This window comes from Monosiga brevicollis, genomic scaffold (assembly GCF_000002865.3).
Source record: "Monosiga brevicollis MX1 MONBRscaffold_30 genomic scaffold, whole genome shotgun sequence".
NCBI lineage: Eukaryota > Choanoflagellata > Craspedida > Salpingoecidae > Monosiga > Monosiga brevicollis.
This window is the reverse complement of record NW_001865067.1, coordinates 70,567-90,344: the sequence shown is the minus strand read 5'-3', so window position 1 is coordinate 90,344 and position 19,778 is coordinate 70,567. Positions and strand designations below refer to the sequence as shown.

Here is a 19,778-nt window from a genome sequence, read left to right as displayed (position 1 = left end):
AGGAATGAAAGCTTGAGCTGGCTGAGTTGATCAAGCAGGGCGGCCATCTAGGTTGGAAACGTAAACCCCTAGTCCAACTTGACGTTCTGATAAATGTACTTGACAAAATGAAGAGTCGTCTTGAAGCCGACAGCAGCCAGCATCAAGAAGAAGGCGTAGCAGGCCAGCGCCGTGTAACCAAAGAACTGGACCGTCTAGAGAGTAGTATCAAAACAAGCAGAGTGAGTCGAAAGCTGGGGTGTGACATGTTTTACACAAGCAGAAGGAAACTCTTGGATAAAGAAAAATGAAATCGAGGTAAATACCTGCAGAGTACCAGACATGTTTGAGCGTATATAATAGTAGTACATGGAGTAAAGCAGCACGAAAAAAGCTGGTGCCCTGTGGACGAAGTAGGTCGAAAAAGAAAAAAATGTTCATGAGCACGCACCAAGTACCGCTGCCAGGCACCGCTTGGTAGCAGAGAAGAGAGCGACTGGAAGAGCAACAGCCTCGCAACAATGAACCGACTTACCCCGAGGCAAACACGGATCGCCACCACCAGCGATAATCCTCGCCGCTGAGTTGGAAGTAAGTCAGCGCCACAGTGATACAGGCCGTGACGGTGAGCAGAATGGTGAAGATGAGAAACAGCACACCGTACAGGGTGTAGTGTTCACGACCCCAAACGGTGGCGTAAATGTAATAGAGCTCAAGCGAAATGGCGCTAAATGGCAAGAAGCCACCAATGAGCATTTGCGCGCCCAATGAACGATATACGGGAGCTGGTGGGATCTCGCGAGGAATGTTCTTGGTGCGGCAGGGGCTGTCAAATGATCCTGCATATACGAGTTTGGAAAAACAAAAACACAAATTTAAAAAAAAGAAAAAAAAAAGCGACAAGCGCAGTGAGGGGGAAGGAACTGAAAGAAAAAGGCATGAAACGTTGGAGGTGATGGCGTACCGGGGAAATTCTTGCCCAAAATGCCTCCAACGACGGTGAGCGGGAAGCCAATGAGAAGCCAGATTAGCAGGAGTAGGATGATAGTGGTCGCCGGAAGGGCCTGTGTTGAGCCAAGGGCCCAAGCCACCGAGTTGATGAGGCTCCAGCCCACAAAGAAGGGGGCCACAAACAGAGTCGCCGTGAGAACAATGTTCCAGGCCCAGGCCTGCGCAAGGAATTTCGAGGTGAGTCAAGCTCAGACTTCACAGGCCCACGGTGGCCAGAAAAAAATTGGCGGGCGGGCAGGCGACGGAAGGAGCGATGATGGCAAACAAACCTCGCCGCCCATTTGGGTGTAGAGACGGTTGGCACTGTATCCAGCGACGGCAGCAGCAAGAATATAGAGGACGATGACGGCTGTGGTCATGCTGTGATGACGATGGCGGTTAAACCAGTTCATCAAAGAAAGCAGAATGACGGCAAACGCCACGGTCAAAAACTGCATGCCGTTGCCAACAACGGCGCAGAGAAGGCTCTTGTAGGCCGGGAAGCGGAAAACATCGGCATGAATCATCTTCCAGCCCTGATCGTCGTTCACGTCTACAAACATGGGAGTGAGCGACGTGAGAAGAAAGTGCTTGCACTCGAGTTTCATCCATCACCCGGGGTACCCAAGGCGTGGAGATGAATGACTCTGCCCAAGGCGGGCTGACCTTCGTTCAAGTCGACGTCAATGTTGTTCTTCGAGTAACGGGCAAAATCCTGATTGAGGGCACGCGCCTGCATGGGACATGATAGTGAGAGCGTGCAGGATCGAAACCTGCAAGCAGGAGCGAGCGTGGGCGGCTTTGTCCAAGAGTGCATACCACGATAATGCCCACAAACGCCAGGAGGAGAACCACAAGAACGGCCGAGTTGATCACCGAGAGCCAATGAATCTAGTTCAAGTCCCAACGGGAGAAGAAGCACGATTGCATTCAGCCAATGACTTTGGAGGGGCGTCTGCACTGGCGAGCGTAAGAGCCAAGAAGCACCTCAAGAGTGGTTGGGAAGAATTGCTTGCTGGCAAAACCACGCAGCTTAAAGGGAATTCTGTGAAAAAGAAACGGGAAAAAAAAATTGAGGCAGCGTGCCCGATGTGAGTTTGTGCAGTGTGATACAGGAAGGCAAGGGATCAGATGACGCCGACGAGAGAAGGGGGGATCAACTGACTGCTTATTTTCAGACCAGGTGACACTGTAGGTGTAGGTCACCTCAAAGGTATCACCATCTTCGGTGAGATAGGGCAGTTCCACCTCCTCGAGCTTCTCTGTCACATTAACATTGACGACCTGGTCGAGCAAAACAGACGGGAACGGGGAGATAAGCGAGGGACTGAGCATGGTAATACCCTCAAGTTGAACGGCCACACATAAAGCTGACGAGGGGGCTTGACTCACGCGGTCGCCGTTGTATTCGAGATGAAAGTGCATGTGGGGCCAGAGAAAGACGCGGTGGGTCGTGGGCAGGTCCAGCAAGTGCTCTTCAAGTTGGCCCAAAAACCCACGGACAGGCAAGTCATCTGTGACAGTGAGGAGGGTCCAGGTGCAGGGCATTGCTGATGAGCACGGGTGCAATCTTTTTGGAATGTAGGAGCTAGGTGGGAGCTGGGTGGACTGATGCGAGCTAATGGGGAGCAAGAGAGAGACCACGAACCAACAACAAACTCGAAATAGAACAAATCTTCAATGGCTTCGGTCAGCTGCTGGATCTCCTTGCGCGAGAGCTGAACTTTGCACAAGATGGCACGCTTGTTTTCTGCGGACATAGGTGGATGAGAGCTGGTGCACTTGAGCGGGTGCTTTGCCAGCTTGGGGGTAGAGGCGGACCTTTGAAGCGGATATCGTGCAGAGCTTCGGCCATGCGATCACCGTCCAGGACTTCGCCTAGAGTCAAGCCGCGTGACTTGATCTGACAAACACGGCATTGATTGAGCGGGAAGGCATCGACTCGGAACTGTTTGAAGGCCGAGCAAAGCAGTGAGGGTTTGGCTTGAGCCTTTACCTTGTCCGGGCGGCACACGGGGAGGGAGTAGTAATGATAGGTTTCCTGCTTGTTGAAGTAAGGGCCGATCTTGTTGACATACACGGGAAGCTATGCCACATCGGTAGGAAAAGAGGAGAAGGGGGAGGTGGGGGGTTTTGGATGTGATGGATTGAGATGTGATGACGGTCCGTGGGCGTTGAGCTGGAAAGTCAGCTTGAGCGTCCGAGGCTGACGAAAAGCAGACGACAGGGACACGAGACAACGAGGGCAGCAGAGAGAAGCGGGGGCACGAGTCACCTCAGGAGGCACGGCTCACCTTATCGCCATCTTTGTAGCTGTGCGAGTCGCTGGCGGCCAGGCCAGCAAGCAAAGCCAGCGCGGCACAAGCCAGGAGCCACTTCATGGTGGCACGACGCAACGTGGACAGATCAAGCTCGGAATGTGGTACAAGATCAACCTAAATGCGGCCATACATTCACCAGCCACCAACCAGAGAAGTTGAGCACACGCTGCATTTGAAGTTGCCCAGTGAAAAGCGCAAACCCGAGCCCGAGAGAGGCGCAGCACAAGGTGGCGCACCCGACGTCGAGCGGGGCGCGCGACCAGACCTTGATCCGAGAGAGAGAGAGGGGGGCGCAGAGAGCGATGAGATGAAGGATGAAAATCCAGAGAGCAGTATCCAGTCACAAAATATTTCAGAGATGGCCTCTGGAGGCTTGGTGAGTTTTCTTTACAAACACAAGGAAATACAGAGATACAACTTGAAACAATGACAAGACCCAGAGGTAACGTCAGCCAGGTCGTCTAACCGAGAGAGCAAGAGCCAAACCAAATTGGCTTGTGAATGTGCTGAGAGAGAATTTTGGCTTGAAAACAGAATGCTCACAGGCAGTTTTTTTTTCCTTCTGTTTTGTGTGATAAAAATTTTTTTTTGATGTGCTCTGCTCTCTCTACTCTGCTCTCTCTACTCGGCTTCTCTACTCTGCTCTCTATTCTGCCCTGCTCTCTACTGTGCTCTCTACTGTGCTCTTTCGACTCGGCTCTCTGTTCTGCTCTCTCTACTGTGCTCTCTCTACTCTGCTTTCTCTACTATGCTCTCTCAACTCGGCTCTTTCTGCTTGGCTCTCTCTACTCTGCTCGCTCTACTCTACTCTCTCTACTCTACTCTCTCTATTCTGTTCTCTACTCGGCTTTCTCTACCCTGCTCTACTCTACTCTCTCCCTCCCTCTGTCCCTCTGTCCTTTCCCTCCCTGGCTTTCTCTGTTGTAATATCACGTTTGTATTCTCGGATTTGGATGTCTATTTGGGAAAAGAACGAGGCGAGCAGCTGTGCCAGAATAGGCATGGAACACTCAAGCACACGGGGAAACAGAGGGGCTCGTCGCGCGAACCCCCGCTGACACACACACACACACACACACACACACACACACACACACACACACACACACACACACACACACACAAGAAGAAACACGACTAACAAAAACAACAACAACAAAAAACAGGACCACTTGAGGCAAGGCCTCGCTCTGGAGGCGCCACGACGATCGGGCTCGGCCCATGTCGTGCCTCACGTCGTTAAGACGCAGCAGGAAAGTGGGAGTGCGATATCAAGAAAAAGAGGAGATGCGCTACACTCAAGCAGAAAATAGCCTTTAGCTCCCGCCCACGCTCAGGCATTGCTGGTATCAAGGACCGAGGTCTCGCCGTCGGCGGGCTCCAAGGATTGCATGGTGGTATCGAGTGCTGGGCTCTCGGCCGAATCGCTGTCGGCGGAACCTTCGTCGGCATCTGCTGCGGGCTCGAGCTGTTCTGCGGCCTCGGTCTCGGCCTCTTCCTCGGCGTCCTTCGTATCGGTATCAGCCTCAGATGGACCTTGGCCCTCGGCGTCCTTCGTATCGGTATCAGCCTCAGATGGACCTTGGCCCTCCTCGTCGTCGTCGACCGAGACTTCCTCCTCCACTTCTTCGGCTGCCTCCGACTCGACCACCTCTTCGGGAATTTCAGTTGCCGTGTCGGGGTCTGCATCCGCCGGGGGCTTGTCCGACACCGACTCCTCTTCAACAGGCTCCTCCTCTTCCACCACAACCAGGTTGGGTGCATCTGCTACCTCATCCTGAGTCGAGTCGGAATCAGCGGTTCCAGAGCTGGCGCGCGAGGGGCTCTTGGCGCCGGTCGTTGGCGGCGAGCGTTGGGCGCTCACAGCCATGGCGCGAGCCTGGGCGTGCTTCCGAGTCGGGGGCTTACGCCCCACCGAACCCAGCCGAGCACGAAACCGCCCTGCCAGATGAGTAACAAAGGGATCGAATGGTTCATGAAAAAATCAATATGGGCAGCAGCCGTAAGGTCAAGCTAGTTCACACCAACTCAACAAGGAGCCGCTGGCGTACAACGCAACCTGATGCGAGAATCGCTCGCGAGCAGGGCAAAAGGGAGACGAGGCTAGCGTACCGATGCTGGTGCCCAAAAGCTCGTGGGAGGGCAGTTGATTAAAGTCTGCGTCAGCGTTGGCAATTTCCACCCGCTGCACCAACAATTTGGTATCCGAGGTACTTCGGCGAGGTGCCATAAACTTGGCATCACTCACAGCCAGGGTGGCACTGCGCGCATGCGGCCGGCTTGCGGCGGTGTTGGCAGATGACGGTGCTGGAGCGTTGGCATTGGCCGTGGCAACTTCCAGTGAAGTATTTGAGGCGCTTCGGGCCGGTGGTGGCCGCCCAAGCCCAGGTAGCAGCACCGGTCCTTGCGCCTGTGCGTGCGTCATGAGCCAATGAAGGAGGGAAAAACGCCCAGTGCACCAAAACAAGAAAATGAGGTGCAGAAGGTCGATTCTGGACGGCTAGGGAGGAACAAAAGCAGAATAGGCAAGGATTTAAAAGAAGCAAAAAATGGCGGCAGGAAGCTTACCCGAAGCGCCGCGAGGCGGGCCGCAATCGAGCCACCCGAGCTGTTGCTGCTGGTCGAGGCCTTGCGAGGCACATCCGAGTTGGCCAGTGTTGTGGCGCGCGGGCGCACGGCAGGCGTCGGCTTGGTACCCTCAACGCGGGGGCGGGGCGTAGGGCTGGGTGACTCAGTTGTAGTTGATGAGGCTGTAGCAGCCGGTGGTCGAGGGGTGACCTGGGGCAGTTTACGAGCCGGCTTGGCCATGGGCTTGGGCTTGAGCGCTGGCGCGCCCCCGACGTTGTGGTTGGCGTTTTGAAAGGCCGCAGCCCGCTGGGCCAAGCTAGAGCTTGGCGGCTTGGGTCGCGGCTTGGGCGCTTTTGTAGTGGGACCTTCAGATGCGGTCCCATCGTCGGTGGCGGCAGGCGAGGCCTTGGTGACCTCTTCGGCTTCCCGCTTGGTCGCACTCTTGGCCTCTGCCTGAGCTTCAACCAAAGGTGAGCTCTGTGATGCGGCGGGAGCAGGGGCGGGCTTTGCTGCCGGGATGGTCTTGGGTTGAGGGGTGGGTTTGACGTCATCTGCTGCTTTTAATGCTGCGTCCTCAGCAGGCGCGGGTTCGGGTCGCCGGCGTTCACGGGCTGCTCGCGATGCAGCCCGCAAGGCCGCGGTATCAGCCGGTGAAGACACGGTCATGCTGCGCCCTTCAAACATGGCGCGCAGGTTGCTAACGGCCATGGCGGACGGTGCCGGTGAACCTGGCCCTGCCGCACAACGCGCTGCGATTGCCAGCCCGAGCTAAATGATCAATCAAAGCAAAAGGTAAGTGCTTGCGTGCGATGATGGACATGAATTGATCGGGATTAGGACCATGAATTTCAAACCTCGCACTCCCCCCTGCTTATGCATCACCCCCACGCACCTTGTCACCGGGCTTGACTCCACCGTCTAAAACGCGCGCAGTTCCAACGTGCCGTCCCCGGCCAGCAAGCACTGCCACGATTGTGAATTTGCCCCGAAAAAAAAATTTTACTTGTTGTCGGCGGCGACAACGACTGACTGGCGCGCTCGCTCTTGCTTCTGCTTGCGACACAAATGAAAGCAGAGAGAGAGCGAGAGAGAGAGAGCGAGTTGGGGGGGAGAGAGAGGGCGCGAGCGGATTATACAGCAAGAGATGATGAGGGGAATTGCAAATGTTTGAGGGCAAATTATATGGTATAACCAGAGAATGTTGAGTGGGTAAAGAAGTGCTCAGAGATGACGCTGCAAGTGGGAAAACAGCCAGAGAGCACGAGCGAGTGAGCCAAAACCAAAAACTGAGGAGAGCAACAGTGTTTTGCAACATCAACAACAGCCAACCACAACAAGCAGTGAATTCCCATCCCGCTTAAAGTTGTCGACCAGAAGAACTGGGGTCAAAACCACCGGATACTACACAACCTGACCCCCACTTTGGCTCTTCTTTTTTTTTTGTGTTTTTTTTCTGTTGTGTGTGTGTGTTCTCAACACTGCGCGCGCCTCCAGGAAAACGGCAGCGCGCCCCCGTTCCCTCCCTGTGTGCCAGTGGAACACAGCGCTTGGGCAAGACGTCCCTGTTACGAACACGTTGACGTGTTGGATAGGTCTAATACGGTGACCGCTGTGAGTTGATCTCGTGCTCTCTTTGTCGTCTTGTCAGTGCGAACGCGTCCCCTGGACGCTTTTCCTTGCCTCGACAGGCGCATCCGCATCGCCTTGGCGCACCGGCGCTCTGAACCTGGACATCGCTGTTGTTCTCATTCTTCTGGCGCGTGCCTTCTTATGCAGCAGCACACATTTGTCTGCAAGTGCCACGAGTTGCCCCAAGCGACCCCTTGCACCAATGTGAGTCGCCCACTGTAGCAGCTTTTTTTTTTCCCCCTTCGCGGTCCCGCGGCGGAGCCATGTTGCCATACCAGTTGACCTTTCTTTGTGCTCATCTGGCATATGCTTTCGTCTCAGACCGGCACCGCCAGCATGATCAGCGGTGTGTTTCTGTACAATCACAAAGGCGATTGCCTGATCTCACGCACCTACCGCGATGACATTACGTACGCCTGGCCCCCGCCTCCTGCGTCCACTTGCTGAGCAACGAGATGCCCAAGGATCAAATGACCTCATTGCCTGTTACATCTGTGCTGCAGTCGCTCGGTCGTGGATGCTTTTCGTGCCAACGTCATTCATGCGCGCCACAGCGTCCGCTCTCCCGTCATTAACATTGGCCGGCAAGTTCGCGCCGCCCACGATCAACGCGCACTCTTCTCCTGAGCATCTTGCCCAGCCGTGCTGACCTTTGTGCCTCGCCACCATCCTGCAGTGCATCTTACTTTCATTTGAAGCGTGGCAACATGTGGCTTGTAGCCGTAACACGCCTCGTAAGTGGACACACCCTTGTCGCTCTTTGTCCCTTTTGCAAAGGTTTATTGCTCTTGCTCTTGCTCTTGCTCTTGCTCTTGCTCTTGCTCTTGCTCTTGCTCTTGCTCTTGCTCTTGCTCTTGCCAAACCTCATCTTACACGTCTTACTTGACTGGCTGGCCAGAATGCCAACGCAGCCCTTGTCTTTGAGTTTTTGAACAAGGTGGTCCAGTTGATGGAGGCCTACTTTGCCCAGTTCTCTGATGTCAACGTTCGCAACAACTTCTCCCTTATTTACGAACTTTTGGACGGTCCGTGCTTCCTCAGCCATGTTTTTGAGCGAAACGGGGTTGCTTTGGCTTCTCTTCTTATCTGCCCACACACCTCCCTTGACTTCCCTCGACTTCCCTCGACCATTGCCGGTCATTGTATTGGTGCCTCCCTCATTCTATTCCTCCTTCCCCCTGGTCCCTCTTGCTCGCTGGCGTGTTGATAGAAATTCTCGACTATGGCTACCCCCAGAGCACGGATCCCGACTCGCTGAAACTTTTCATCACACAGCAGGGCCTCAATGCCAACGCTTCACGGGAAGAGCAAACAAAAATCACCAGCCAAGTGACGGGCCAGATTGGTTGGCGCCGTGATGGCATCAAGTACAGACGGCACGAGCTCTACCTCGACGTGCTCGAGTCTGTCTCCCTGCTCATGAGCCCCCAGGGTCAGCCCTTGAGTGCACACGTGGCCGGCTCAATTCGCATGAAGTGCTACCTCTCCGGCATGCCCGAATGCAAGCTGGGCATCAATGACAAAATCGTCAACAAGGACGGCGCTCAGCGTGCCGCTGCAGGAGCCGGGGCAGCGCAGAAGAAGAAGCGCAACCGCAAGGCCCCCATCGCCATTGATGACTTGACCTTCCACCAGTGCGTGCGTCTGGGCAAGTTTGACATGGACCGCAGCATCTCCTTCATTCCTCCGGATGGCGAGTTTGAGCTCATGAAGTACCGTACCACGCAAGACATCAAGTTGCCCTTCCGTGTGACCCCGCTGGTCCAGGAACAAGGAAACCGCATTGACATTACCGTCAACATCAAGGTCTGTCGCTGCCCAGAACGAAGCTGACTCGTGTCCCAATCCAATCCCCCCCCCCTCCCTCCACACTTATCCTCTTGAAATCTCATGCGTATGACTTTTGCCCCCTGGTTCGTGCACGTACAGGCCGACTTTGACCCCAGCTTGTTCGGACAAAAGGTCGAGGTTCGCATCCCCGTGCCGACTACCACCTCCAAGGTCAACGTGCATGCTGACCGTGGCAAAGCAAAGTACAAGCCCGGCGAGAACGCCGTTGTCTGGAAGTACGTCATCAACCTGTCCGGCTTTACTTGTGCGCTTGCCAAAACGGGAGCACATGCGCTGGGCCACGAGACCTTTGCCTCACGCATGTGTGCATGGTCGTGGTGGGATGATAAACTTGCTTGACGTGGCTTTAGAATGAAGCGCTTTGCAGGTGGGCGCACGGCTCAGTTCACCGCAGAACTTGAACTGCTCAACGTCTCGGATAAGAAGAAATGGACCAAGAGTCCCGTCTCTGTCAAGTTTGAGGTGTGTCACTCCCCCTCGCGCACTTGTGCTAAGACAAAGGTTGAATGACCCACGTTAACGGTCTCGTCTTGGCTGTCTTGACCACTCAGGTGCCTTTCTCTGCCTCTGGCTTGGAGGTCAAGTATCTGAAGATCATGGAGCGCAAGCTCGGGTTCGTCTTCCGCCCCGCCATCGTCAATCCGGCTTTGCATCATGTCATGCTCGTGCGGCCCTCATGTCAATGCACGCTTGCGCTCTGGGGTTTTGGCTTGCAGCTATGAAGATACAGAAGTGACCAAGTGGGTGCGCTACATCAGTAGCAGCGGGTCATATGAAGTTCGGTCAGTTGCTTGTGCTTTGTGAACCAGAAGGCGGCTCGGGATTGTGCGCACCATTTTCCTCGGGTTGGGAGTGCTGCACCGCTGTCATGCGCTTTAAACACTGACATCAAACCCGATTTTGCCGCAGCTACGCCTAAATTCTGGTTCTTTGGCAAGCCGACCCGATCAACTAGACTCATGCGGGACTGTGAGCTGGACTGAAATTGTTACCTTCTTTTTTGACGTATTACCCGTGACCTGTGTTGTGCGTTGTGCTTGTTTCCATTTTGCGTGCGCTTTTCTCCCTGCCCGGTGTCGCTCCCTTGCCTGCATGTGCGTGTTTGTTTATCTTGGTGCTGGCAAAGTGGAGCGTGTCCAATAAGTCTGTGGTCCGTTAATGCTGAGTCTATCTCCCTGAAATTAATGGAGAGGCGAATTTTTTTTTTTTTTTCTGCTTGATTGAAGCTCGGCTTCCGGGGAACGTAAATGATCGAGAGACACGCTTGGTCGAGCGGGACTCGAGATTTCTCTTCATGTACAGACCTTTGCAGGGCTGTTAAGTGGCTGTGATGTGGTGGAGCGTGGGTTGTGCAAGCTGCAAGCAACAGTGCCACAAACAGGCCGTGTTGACAAGACAAACTAATGGACGGGAACAAGTGGGCAGCGTATTGAGCCAGGCAAGAGCCGAAAGAATGTTGGGCCCGCAAGTTGGCAGACACGCTCCACGTACTGCCTTGATGGACGGTGAAGGCAATATCCATGTTCCCTTGAAAGTAGCCAGTCAGCTACATCACCAGCCAACATCATCCCACCGAGACCTTGGTGAGAAAGAGCCAACTGAAAAGGATGACTGCGCGCCACGCCGGCCAAGCAAGAATGACACAAGATCCTGTTGACCACTTTACCTGGCCCATGATCAAGACGCTGGTGGCCGAGGCCGCTTGTGCGAGACTGGAAGAGAGCCCGGGCAAGACAAGGCGAATGGCTTGCCATTGCCGACCCGAACGCCAGGGCACCGTGTCGATGACCAAGATGATGATTATGCTGAGCGAAATCAGCCCAGCGGCAATATGGACGCTAGCAGAAGATGCATCGCAACGACGACGGAAGAAACGCAAGAAAAGACCACGCGTGCGTCAGGGGGGAGGGGGCGTATGCTGAAGGAGCGATTTGGCAAGTGGGGATTGAAAACGTACCCGGCAATGGCGCTGATGGCGATATCATCCTCGATCAAGAGAAGACGTAGGACGTTCAAGAGCAAGTCGGTTGCCATGATGCCGATCAACATTTGCAGGCCACGTTTCACGTAGTCCGGGACCTCCTGTCGTTGCGCCAGCTTTGACCGCTTGCTCCTTTGATCCTGCTCCATGCCTGTGTTCATAATGTCAACGCAAAACGCCTGCCTCTCACCCCCACACGCACACGCACAACTGCACGTCTGCGTTCACGTCCACGTCTATGAACACGTCTATGAACACGTCCACGGACACGTCCACACGGTCTTCTCTTCTGGTCCCGTCGCGCAATGAGAGAGATCCGCGCGAAAAAAGAGTTTCGAGCGCAAACGCCGAAAAATTTGAGCACAGCGTACTAAGTAAAATACTTTTAAAACCAAGGGTGTTTGGCGGCTTTGTGTTTGAAAACGACGCGAAAATACTTGAAGGGACTATTCCAAAATTATATAAAATACTAAATATATTCATGCTGTGAATCAAATAGACGTTACAAATGTAGTGTGAAATACTTTTCGATCATCCACTGCGTGTGTTGCTTCACACGCGGTCGCGCTCATTTCTCTCTCTCTCTCTCTCTCTCTCTCTCTCTCTCTCTCTCTCTCTCTCGCGCGCGCGCGTACGGTTGCGAGTTTTGGACCGAGAGTTTGGCAGCGGCAGTCGTGATAGCAGTGGCAGCGGCGGTAGCATTAGAGCGGGGTTGTGTCGATTGAATCCGCTTGGTGATACTCGTGTTTGAAGCAGAACGCGTGCGAATGCATTCGCCTCGGCTAGTTTGTGGGTGTTTCGTTGCGGACTGCGGCCGTGTTGGCGCGACGCGAGCCCGTTGAGTGGGTGCGCGGAACTGCCAGCGGGTCGCCGCAGGTGATGGTCATCGAGGCAGGAGGACGACGATTGCTGGAGCTACTTCAGGTTTTCTGATTGGTTGATAAGAGCAACCGGCCAGTTTGCGTGCCAACAGGCGCGCTCTCATTTGCTCGCCATGGCCTCGGCCACACCCACCCTCAAGCTCAAGCTCTCCATGCCCAAGCGACCGGCCTCTAGCCCTCCCTCGCAGGCCAAAAAGGCCAAGAAACAAGCTCAGCGCGATTCTGCCCACACCACCAAAAGTCATCAGTACCGTGAAAAGGGTAGCGAAGAGGAACTAGCTGAAGATGAGCTCCTTGTGCGTTTGGACGAAGACAACGAACAAGTTGCACTCGCTCGCTCACGTAAGAAACACAGTCATGGGCCTGACAACGACGAGGACTATTCTGAAGTTGACGACGACGATGACGAGGACGTTGACGAGAATGACGATGAGGACGACGACGACGACGACGACGACGACGACGACGACGACGATGATGATGATGATGACGATGCCGATGAAGACGACGACGAGGTCGAAGAAGAGTTTGCCAGACAACGCAATAAAAGCAAACAAAAGGGTCGTGCCAAGAAAACACGAGCAGCCCCTGTCAAGCAGGAAGAGCTGCCTGCCAGCAGCCTCGAAGACTTGTTGGGAGATAACATGGACCAGGCGCTGGCCCAGCTCGAAGCGAACAACGAGCGCTCGCGTCAACACCGTAACCCTCTGGCCAGCAAACAAAGACGCCGCAAGTCCATCAAGGCTATCAAAGGGTTTTCTTCAGAAATGAAGGCTGCTCAACGGCGGGAGCGCCGTCGACAAGTTGACCTTGGGGTATGTGCTTGCATCTCTCGCGTGCGCTTTTTTTTTTTTTTTTTTTTTTTTTTTTTTTTTTTTTCCCCTTCAGACGAATTGGCCGGGGGGTTTTTTTTTCTTGCGTGTTGCCTGCAGCCAAATGGTGTTCCTCGATTGCTCCATGGAGCCTAGTTTGCACTGATTGATGTGGTAAATTCGCATTTGCACTGATCAACCATTGCACCTGTATTTTGTGCTTGCTCCAGGATATTGATAACCAACCAAGCAGTGAGTCAAACTCGAGTGAGGATGAAGATTCGACGGAACCCGTGAGTATTGAGCTCTTCGCAGCTCTGCCCTGCCCTGCCGTTTCAGCCCTCCTGCTGCTCTCATCCCTTCGCCGGTGTCTTGCACTACACTAGAACGCAGACAAACGCATCAGTGTCAAGCTCAAAACCAAGACAGAACCGAGTGACGTGGATCCCGGTGCTACTCCCAAGGCGCCGACCCTTAAAATTCGCATGGGCGATGCCAAAGGTGCCAATAATAGTGCCGACCATCTCTTGGATGAGCTCTTCAAGGATCTTGATTCAGATCTTGGGGTGGAGGACGGCGCCGCGTCCTTGCTGGAAGATGCCTACACCCTTCCCGAGGTTGTTGAGGACGACGAGGACGAGGATGTGATCATCACCAAAGAGCCAGCTATCCTTATCGAATCAGATGAGGACGAGGACGTGAACACCACCTATCGCCAGCTTCGCGTCAACAAGAAACGATTGCATCTTGATGACCGCTATAATCGAGGTGATTTGCAGGGTGTCCAGGTTAACATCAACAAGCCTGAGCACGAGGAAGTCGTGCGCCTAGCCCCAGAAATTGCAGCCTTGCTCAAGCCCCACCAGGTCTCGAGTGCTTTGCACGCGTCTTTAGTTTCCCTTTCATTGCCAACTTTTCTTGCAGCGCTGGTCTTTGCCGCCGCGGTTCCTCAGCGCTCACCTCACAACACTTGCTTCTGTAGATTGGCGGTGTGCGGTTCATGTGGGAAAACATTGTGGGGCGCCTTGAATATCAAGGCGACGACAAAGCCTTTGGATGCATCCTGGCCCATGCCATGGGTTTGGGAAAGACACTTCAGGTCGTGACGTTTACCGAAGTATTCCTGCGAGCTACGCCGGGCAAGTACGCCATTATCATCACACCTGTCAACACGCTTGGCAATTGGGAAAACGAATTTCACAAATGGTACGTGCATCGAGGCATCGTGCATTGAACATGTTTTCTGCTATCCATCAGCCTTCTACCGCCCGCTAACCTGTCCTTGATGTGCAGGTTAACGCGAAGCTCCATGCCTAATATCTTTCCCGTCAATGCGCGCAAGATGGCTGAGCGTCGCAAAATTGTCATGGATTGGCGCAAAGCCGTACGTGATTGAACTGGGCGTTTGACAGTGTTCTGCTTGCATTGTTTGCTCTGCTTATGTAATCGGCTACCCAAATATCAGGGCGGCGTTCTGCTCGTGGGCTACGAGATGATGCGCAAGTTTTTTGTTGGCGACGAGTTCAAGGTCAAAAAGCGACGCAGCGACTTTCGCGCGCCTGCCGCCCCCGTGAGTCGACGATGACCGCTACCTGCGTTCTGTACCCGACCACTCTTGAAGCACCAAGCTTTATATGCCTGTCTTCGTGTTTGCCTCATCCTCATCCTCATCCTCATCCTTTGTTGTGAATGAACCGATCAGACTGTGGACGAGGACAAAGAAATGATTCATGCTTTGCTCGACCCGGGGCCCGATTTGGTCATTTGTGATGAAGGCCATCGCATCAAGAATGATAAGACGGCCATCAATCAACTGCTCAAGCGTTTCAAGACCCCACGCCGCGTTGTTCTCACCGGGTCAGATACAACCTGATGGCATCTTGTGGTTGACGAGCAACAAAGCCGGTGCCAGCTCATGATGATGTCAATGTTGCCGTTTGCAGTTCGCCGCTGCAGAACAATCTTGAAGAGTATTGGTGCATGGTCGATTTTGTTCGCCCCGATCACCTTGGCTCGATAGATGACTTTCGCAACATGTTTGTCAACCCCATCAACAACGGTCAATGTATCGATAGTACAGACAAAGTGCGGTCTTGGTCTGCGCGATTACGCAGAGGGGATTCAGTCAAGCTTTGGCTATTTGGTTGACTGCTGCTCACCAGGTGACTGTGCCTTGTTGAATTTTTCAGGATATCAAGCTCATGAAATACCGCAGTTATGTTCTACAGCAACTGCTAGCACCCTTTGTACAGCGTCGCGATGACGCCGTTTTGCGCGCAAGCCTGCCACAGAAGAACGAGTACACCATCAGCGTGCGATTGAGCAAGTGGCAGGCCTTTTTGTACTTTACGGTGAGAGCTGGCACCACTCTCTGCTGGCACTTCTCACTTTTTTTTTTTTTTCTGCTGCTCTCTCTCTCTCTCACACACCCTCCCTCTCCCTCCCCCGCCCCCCGGCTTTGTTTCTTCTCCTCGCTTGCCTCACCGAATGTCAAATGTCTAGTTGATGCAATACGTCCGGCAAGCGCAGTCCTTGCGACTCTTTCACATGTACACCACGGCTGCGCTCATCTGGAACAACCCAGATGCCCTTTTCTTGACCATGCTCAAAGCACGCGAGTCTGCGGTACGTGGGTGGATGATTGAGGCCCAAACCTCTGTTTTATTGCCTCTTGTGATCTAGCGACCACTGCTCACACCTTCATGGATTATGTGCGACCATGCCATGTTGGCAATATTTCCTTTCTTCATTTTTATTATGCACCCAATCACAGTCGGTATGTCTTCTCGCTTCCGATTGCGGCCAGCCATGGGTTTGCTCCTCTCAAATGCTGTACCCTGTGTCGTTCTTGCTTCTCATCGGTAATGATTGGCATTGGGCGCAGCACATGAAGAGATCTGACGACATGCAGCGCCAGCGCGAGCAGAACGAGGAGCATCTGATGAAGAGCTTGACACCCGAGGATCGTAACCTTCTCGAGGCCCTGCTTCAGGCCTGGCCGATCAAAAGCCGCGACTTGGAGGAAATGGGCTGGGCTGAACGACTGTTTATGCAATACAAGTATTTACCCTTTATCACGGAGAACGCATTCAAGTTCAAACTCTTGATGGAGTGCATTGTTCCCAAGGCTGTGGAATTACAGGAGAAGGTGCTTATTTTCTCGCAGTCCATCCCAGCACTGGACCTTCTAGAGCAGTATCTGGCCCGCGTGAACGTGCCCAACAGTAACGAGAGGTGGGAAAAGGACAAGCATTATTTTCGCCTCGATGGCAGCACGCACGCCACCAGTCGAACCAAGCTCATCGAGGACTTTAACGACACGGACGTCAACGACAACTGTCACCTCTTCCTGTTGTCTACCCGGGCCGGTTCGCTGGGCATCAACCTGACAGCCGCCAACCGCGTTGTCATCCTGGATGCAAGCTGGAATCCCACGCATGACTCGCAAGCTGTTTGTCGAGTTTATCGCTATGGGCAAAGCCGCAACTGCCATATCTATCGTCTCATTGCCTCGGGTACGCAACCGCTGCTTCTTGAATGCCATGTGAAAACGGCCCGTTGTTGTTCTTCTTTGTCTTCGTGTTATTTTCTTGATGTGTCGTCTCGCTTTTGATTCCGTTACTGTTTTGCTTGTCTGATTCCAACTTGTTCTATTTTTGCTTCGCAGGCACCATGGAAGAGACCATTTACAATCGCCAAATTCACAAGCTCGGGCTGTCACAGCGAGTCGTTGATACTGAGAATCCGGAACGACTGTTTACCACAGAGCAGCTGGATGAATTTTACACCTATCGCGTAAGAGGCAGTGAGCGGACGACGAGAAGAGAGGTTGTTTGGTCATGTGACACCATTTCTCACCAGAGCCCATCTGTACATAGGCTCCCCCGGCAGTGGAGGAGATCGATGCCACAGACCCTACCGGTGGTGCAGACCCCATTATGGCTGCCATTTGCAGCAATTTCAAGGAATGTCTGGCCAAAGCTCCTTTTTCGCACCAGGATCTGCTCAAGGATCAAAACGACGAGCAACTTACGCGCGAACAAATGGAAGACGCCAAGAAAAGTACGTCTGCGGTCGTTGACATCCTGTACCAAGCAGCCACGGTTTCGCACGAGACTGATGCCGATTGCACCTTGCCGGCGTTTAGGCTTTTCTCGAGAGCGCGCAACTCAAAAGCAACAGGCCCGTCAGCAGGCAGAAGCTAAGCGCATCGTTGCACAAGGAGGTGCTGCACCTCAGCTCGGTCGTGATGCCGGGACATATGCGTATGGCGTGACCGGTGGCTACATGATGGGATCCAATTTTGTACCACGGCAACCTGGGCATCCTTATCAAGCCCCAGTCGGTGGGCTAGTGCCTCAAGCGCATACATCACCTGCATACCATGGTAGCGCACACGCCATGCATGCCCGCTACCCCTTTGTTTCCCAGTATCAACAGCCACAAGCCTACCGCACGCCTAATGGCCAGCTGGTTTATGCCCGCCCCGCTCAAATGGCACGACAACCCATGAGCGCACCGCATACGCACCCATCCTTCCGAGGTGCTACGCCGAGCATGAGTCGTGCCAGCGGCGCACCTCCTATGCCCACCCCCTTGACGGGCGTGCCCACTTCCACCACTGGCACCCATGGCGTGCCACCAACTGCCACCACCCACCCAACGTCGACGTCCATATCTGCACCACCTGCGGCTGCACCCGGCACCTCACTACCACAAACTGTGTCGTCTTCCATCAACGATAACACGGCTTCTGAATCGGCGTTGCAACAGCCCGCCTCTGACAGTACTCCGGCCGAGCCGGAACATGACTTTGATCGATTGATGCAAATGGAGCTGAACGATGATGATGATGAAGAAGATGCTTCCGACACCGCATTTCCCTCTCTCGCAACCGCCGACTTTGACGATGATGAGGACCTAGCACTAGACTTTTAACAAATAATTAGCCTCGTACCCTCTTCCCCCGATGCTCATTTATAATTGACTCTGATTTCCACGAATAATCAAAAGTTTTGTTTTATTTGTTTTGTTTTCGCCCTTTTTTTTGTGGTGGCGGAACAAGTTTTGTTCTGGGAACATTTCAAGACGAGACCGCTGCTGAGCTAAGTGGTGAGCTGCAACAGTTCCTCTCTTCAATAATGAGCCCTCAATGATCTTCGACAAGATGACCAAGCAGACAGATTTGGTGTGTTTTGAAATAACAAACACAGCGTAAAAAAATTAAACAACCAAGCAAGAGTTATTCCACAGCAAGCTGGACGTATATGGACCGAGACGTTACTTTGGGGCCTTCCCTGTGATACCTGATTTGGAGTGTGGTCGTGAAATGCAAGGCGAACACCCCGAACGAGCTTTTGCAAAGTTGAATGGATTCTCAATTCAATTCAAATAAGGACAAGAGTTGCGATTTGAACAAAAGTCAAAAAAAAAAGTAGTCTACACTTCAAACGCAAACCCTGTCTTCTGTAAACTACAACCCAACCGTGGTCTGGGCGAGAGTATCGGGAAATGTTTTCCCACTACTGTCGATCGACAAATGCACCGGATAATCTCTACAAATCCGATTATGTACAATGTATTTGCCGCATGCTTTGCCCTCAAGAAGGGAAAAACCAAACGGGGCAGTGCTTGGTCGTGGCGGCTCAAACTAGCTCTGCGCGCAGAATTTGCTCACGAGCCGACACGTCTTTGGCTTCGCTGAGTTGGGCCTGAAGCCGCGACAACTTGTCTGGCGACATGCTGTTGCGTAGCAAGACTTGGAGGCACGCGTTGACGGCACGGGCGTGGGCTTCATGATACTCAAGGGTATCGTCGGCAGCTCGGCAGAGGCAGTGGGCCACCATGTGAAGCAGGGCCGGCAAGCAGGTGCTATATTCTGCCATCCATTCACGGCGGACAAGTAGACGTGTTGCCTCCACACGGAACGAGCGGGTATACAAGTGGCTATGACAAGTTGCCACCATCTCCTCCGTCATGCCCTGTGTGATGATCAAGTCGAAATCTCCTTCTTTGACCAGGCCCAAAACCAGCATGGTCAAACGCCAGCACACAAGCTCAGCAGCTGAAAGCGTGCCTTGAGGCACGACAGGCGCTGCCTTGGTGAAAGGCAGGTCGGCATCTGCCGAAGTCACAGAGCGGCGTTCCATGTGCGACAAAGTGGCAGACACTTTCTGCAAACGGGTCAAGAGAGTTGACTGTTGCACGTGCAAGCGAAGAGTGGCGCCGGTGATGGCATTGTCGTCTTCGGTTGTCACCACCGGAGCGCCACCTGTGGAGGGCACCTGCAACAAGCCACCGGTATTAGAATGCATACTCGAGGCTTGCCCGCTAGCTGCGGCACCCGAGGCGACCGGGCTTTTCTCAGCACCATCAACCGTGATAAGAGCACTAGAGCGTGACCGTTGAAGTGCCGATTGCACTGCTGACGGTTTTTCTGCGGTGCTATCCTTGGAGGCTTGAGCCTGTCGCTTGCGTTGAAGGTTGCGCTTGCGCTGATTGTACTTTTCGCGAAAGTCCTTGTCTTGGCGATTCTTCTCTGCATTCCACATGCGGTGCAGTTGCTCTTGCTGCTTCTCCAAACGGTTGAGGGCATCTTCGGGTCGTCCCACACGCTCTTGTGTGTGCTTCTCGAACAGGGCTCGACGCTGGCGGCGGTGAGCCTCGGCATCCTCTTGCTGTCGCTTGCGCCGTTCTTCCTGTTCCTCACGACGCTTGCGCTCAAACTCCTCCTGTTCAGTTTGCCACTCGGCCTCGAGATCTGCAA

At 53.7% G+C, this 19,778-nt stretch overlaps 5 protein-coding genes across 5 annotated transcripts; 2 read left to right on the top strand and 3 right to left on the bottom strand.

Moving 5' to 3' along the window:
- Positions 1-510: 510 nt before the first annotated feature.
- On the bottom strand, positions 511-3,350 carry MONBRDRAFT_11552 (uncharacterized protein; the record flags this gene model as incomplete). The annotated part of the gene is made up of 9 exons (XM_001749352.1): positions 511-818; positions 944-1,148; positions 1,260-1,522; positions 1,636-1,742; positions 2,135-2,253; positions 2,362-2,483; positions 2,618-2,719; positions 2,791-2,917; positions 3,264-3,350. The coding sequence occupies 9 exons, from the start codon at positions 3,348-3,350 to the stop codon at positions 511-513; spliced, it is 1,440 nt and encodes a 479-aa protein (XP_001749404.1).
- Positions 3,351-4,623: 1,273 nt separating this feature from the next.
- Positions 4,624-6,566, bottom strand: MONBRDRAFT_11551 (uncharacterized protein; the record flags this gene model as incomplete). Its single annotated transcript, XM_001749351.1, has 3 exons — positions 4,624-5,231; positions 5,403-5,790; positions 5,859-6,566. 3 exons carry the CDS (start codon positions 6,564-6,566, stop codon positions 4,624-4,626), a joined length of 1,704 nt encoding a protein of 567 aa, XP_001749403.1.
- Positions 6,567-7,303: 737 nt separating this feature from the next.
- MONBRDRAFT_38695 (uncharacterized protein) lies at positions 7,304-10,533 on the top strand. Its single transcript, XM_001749405.1, has 12 exons — positions 7,304-7,469; positions 7,635-7,691; positions 7,809-7,897; positions 7,991-8,071; positions 8,164-8,221; positions 8,386-8,512; positions 8,698-9,293; positions 9,417-9,553; positions 9,689-9,800; positions 9,890-9,951; positions 10,055-10,120; positions 10,248-10,533. Exons 3-12 carry the CDS (start codon positions 7,824-7,826, stop codon positions 10,255-10,257), a joined length of 1,323 nt encoding a protein of 440 aa, XP_001749457.1. The 5' UTR covers positions 7,304-7,469; positions 7,635-7,691; positions 7,809-7,823; the 3' UTR covers positions 10,258-10,533.
- A 471-nt stretch (positions 10,534-11,004) lies between these two features.
- On the bottom strand, positions 11,005-11,468 carry MONBRDRAFT_11549 (uncharacterized protein; the record flags this gene model as incomplete). Its single annotated transcript, XM_001749350.1, has 2 exons — positions 11,005-11,176; positions 11,296-11,468. Coding segments are annotated over 2 exons (345 nt in total), but the record flags the coding sequence as incomplete, so codon positions are not given.
- An 845-nt stretch (positions 11,469-12,313) lies between these two features.
- Positions 12,314-17,950, top strand: MONBRDRAFT_28926 (uncharacterized protein; the record flags this gene model as incomplete). Its single annotated transcript, XM_001749404.1, has 14 exons — positions 12,314-13,015; positions 13,243-13,305; positions 13,399-13,878; positions 13,995-14,218; positions 14,306-14,396; positions 14,478-14,582; positions 14,715-14,869; positions 14,956-15,097; positions 15,202-15,363; positions 15,515-15,637; positions 15,897-16,527; positions 16,680-16,807; positions 16,891-17,074; positions 17,160-17,950. 14 exons carry the CDS (start codon positions 12,314-12,316, stop codon positions 17,948-17,950), a joined length of 3,981 nt encoding a protein of 1,326 aa, XP_001749456.1.
- Positions 17,951-19,778: the final 1,828 nt, after the last annotated feature.

Bases quoted from the DNA above. Each gene is read 5' to 3' on its own strand.
- MONBRDRAFT_38695 (XM_001749405.1), top strand. From the start codon at position 7,824: ATGATCAGCGGTGTGTTTCTGTACAATCACAAAGGCGATTGCCTGATC. The intron at 8,513-8,697 runs GTCCGTGCTTCC...GCGTGTTGATAG, and splicing joins TATTTACGAACTTTTGGACG to AAATTCTCGACTATGGCTAC. The intron at 9,554-9,688 runs GTACGTCATCAA...ACGTGGCTTTAG, and splicing joins GAGAACGCCGTTGTCTGGAA to AATGAAGCGCTTTGCAGGTG.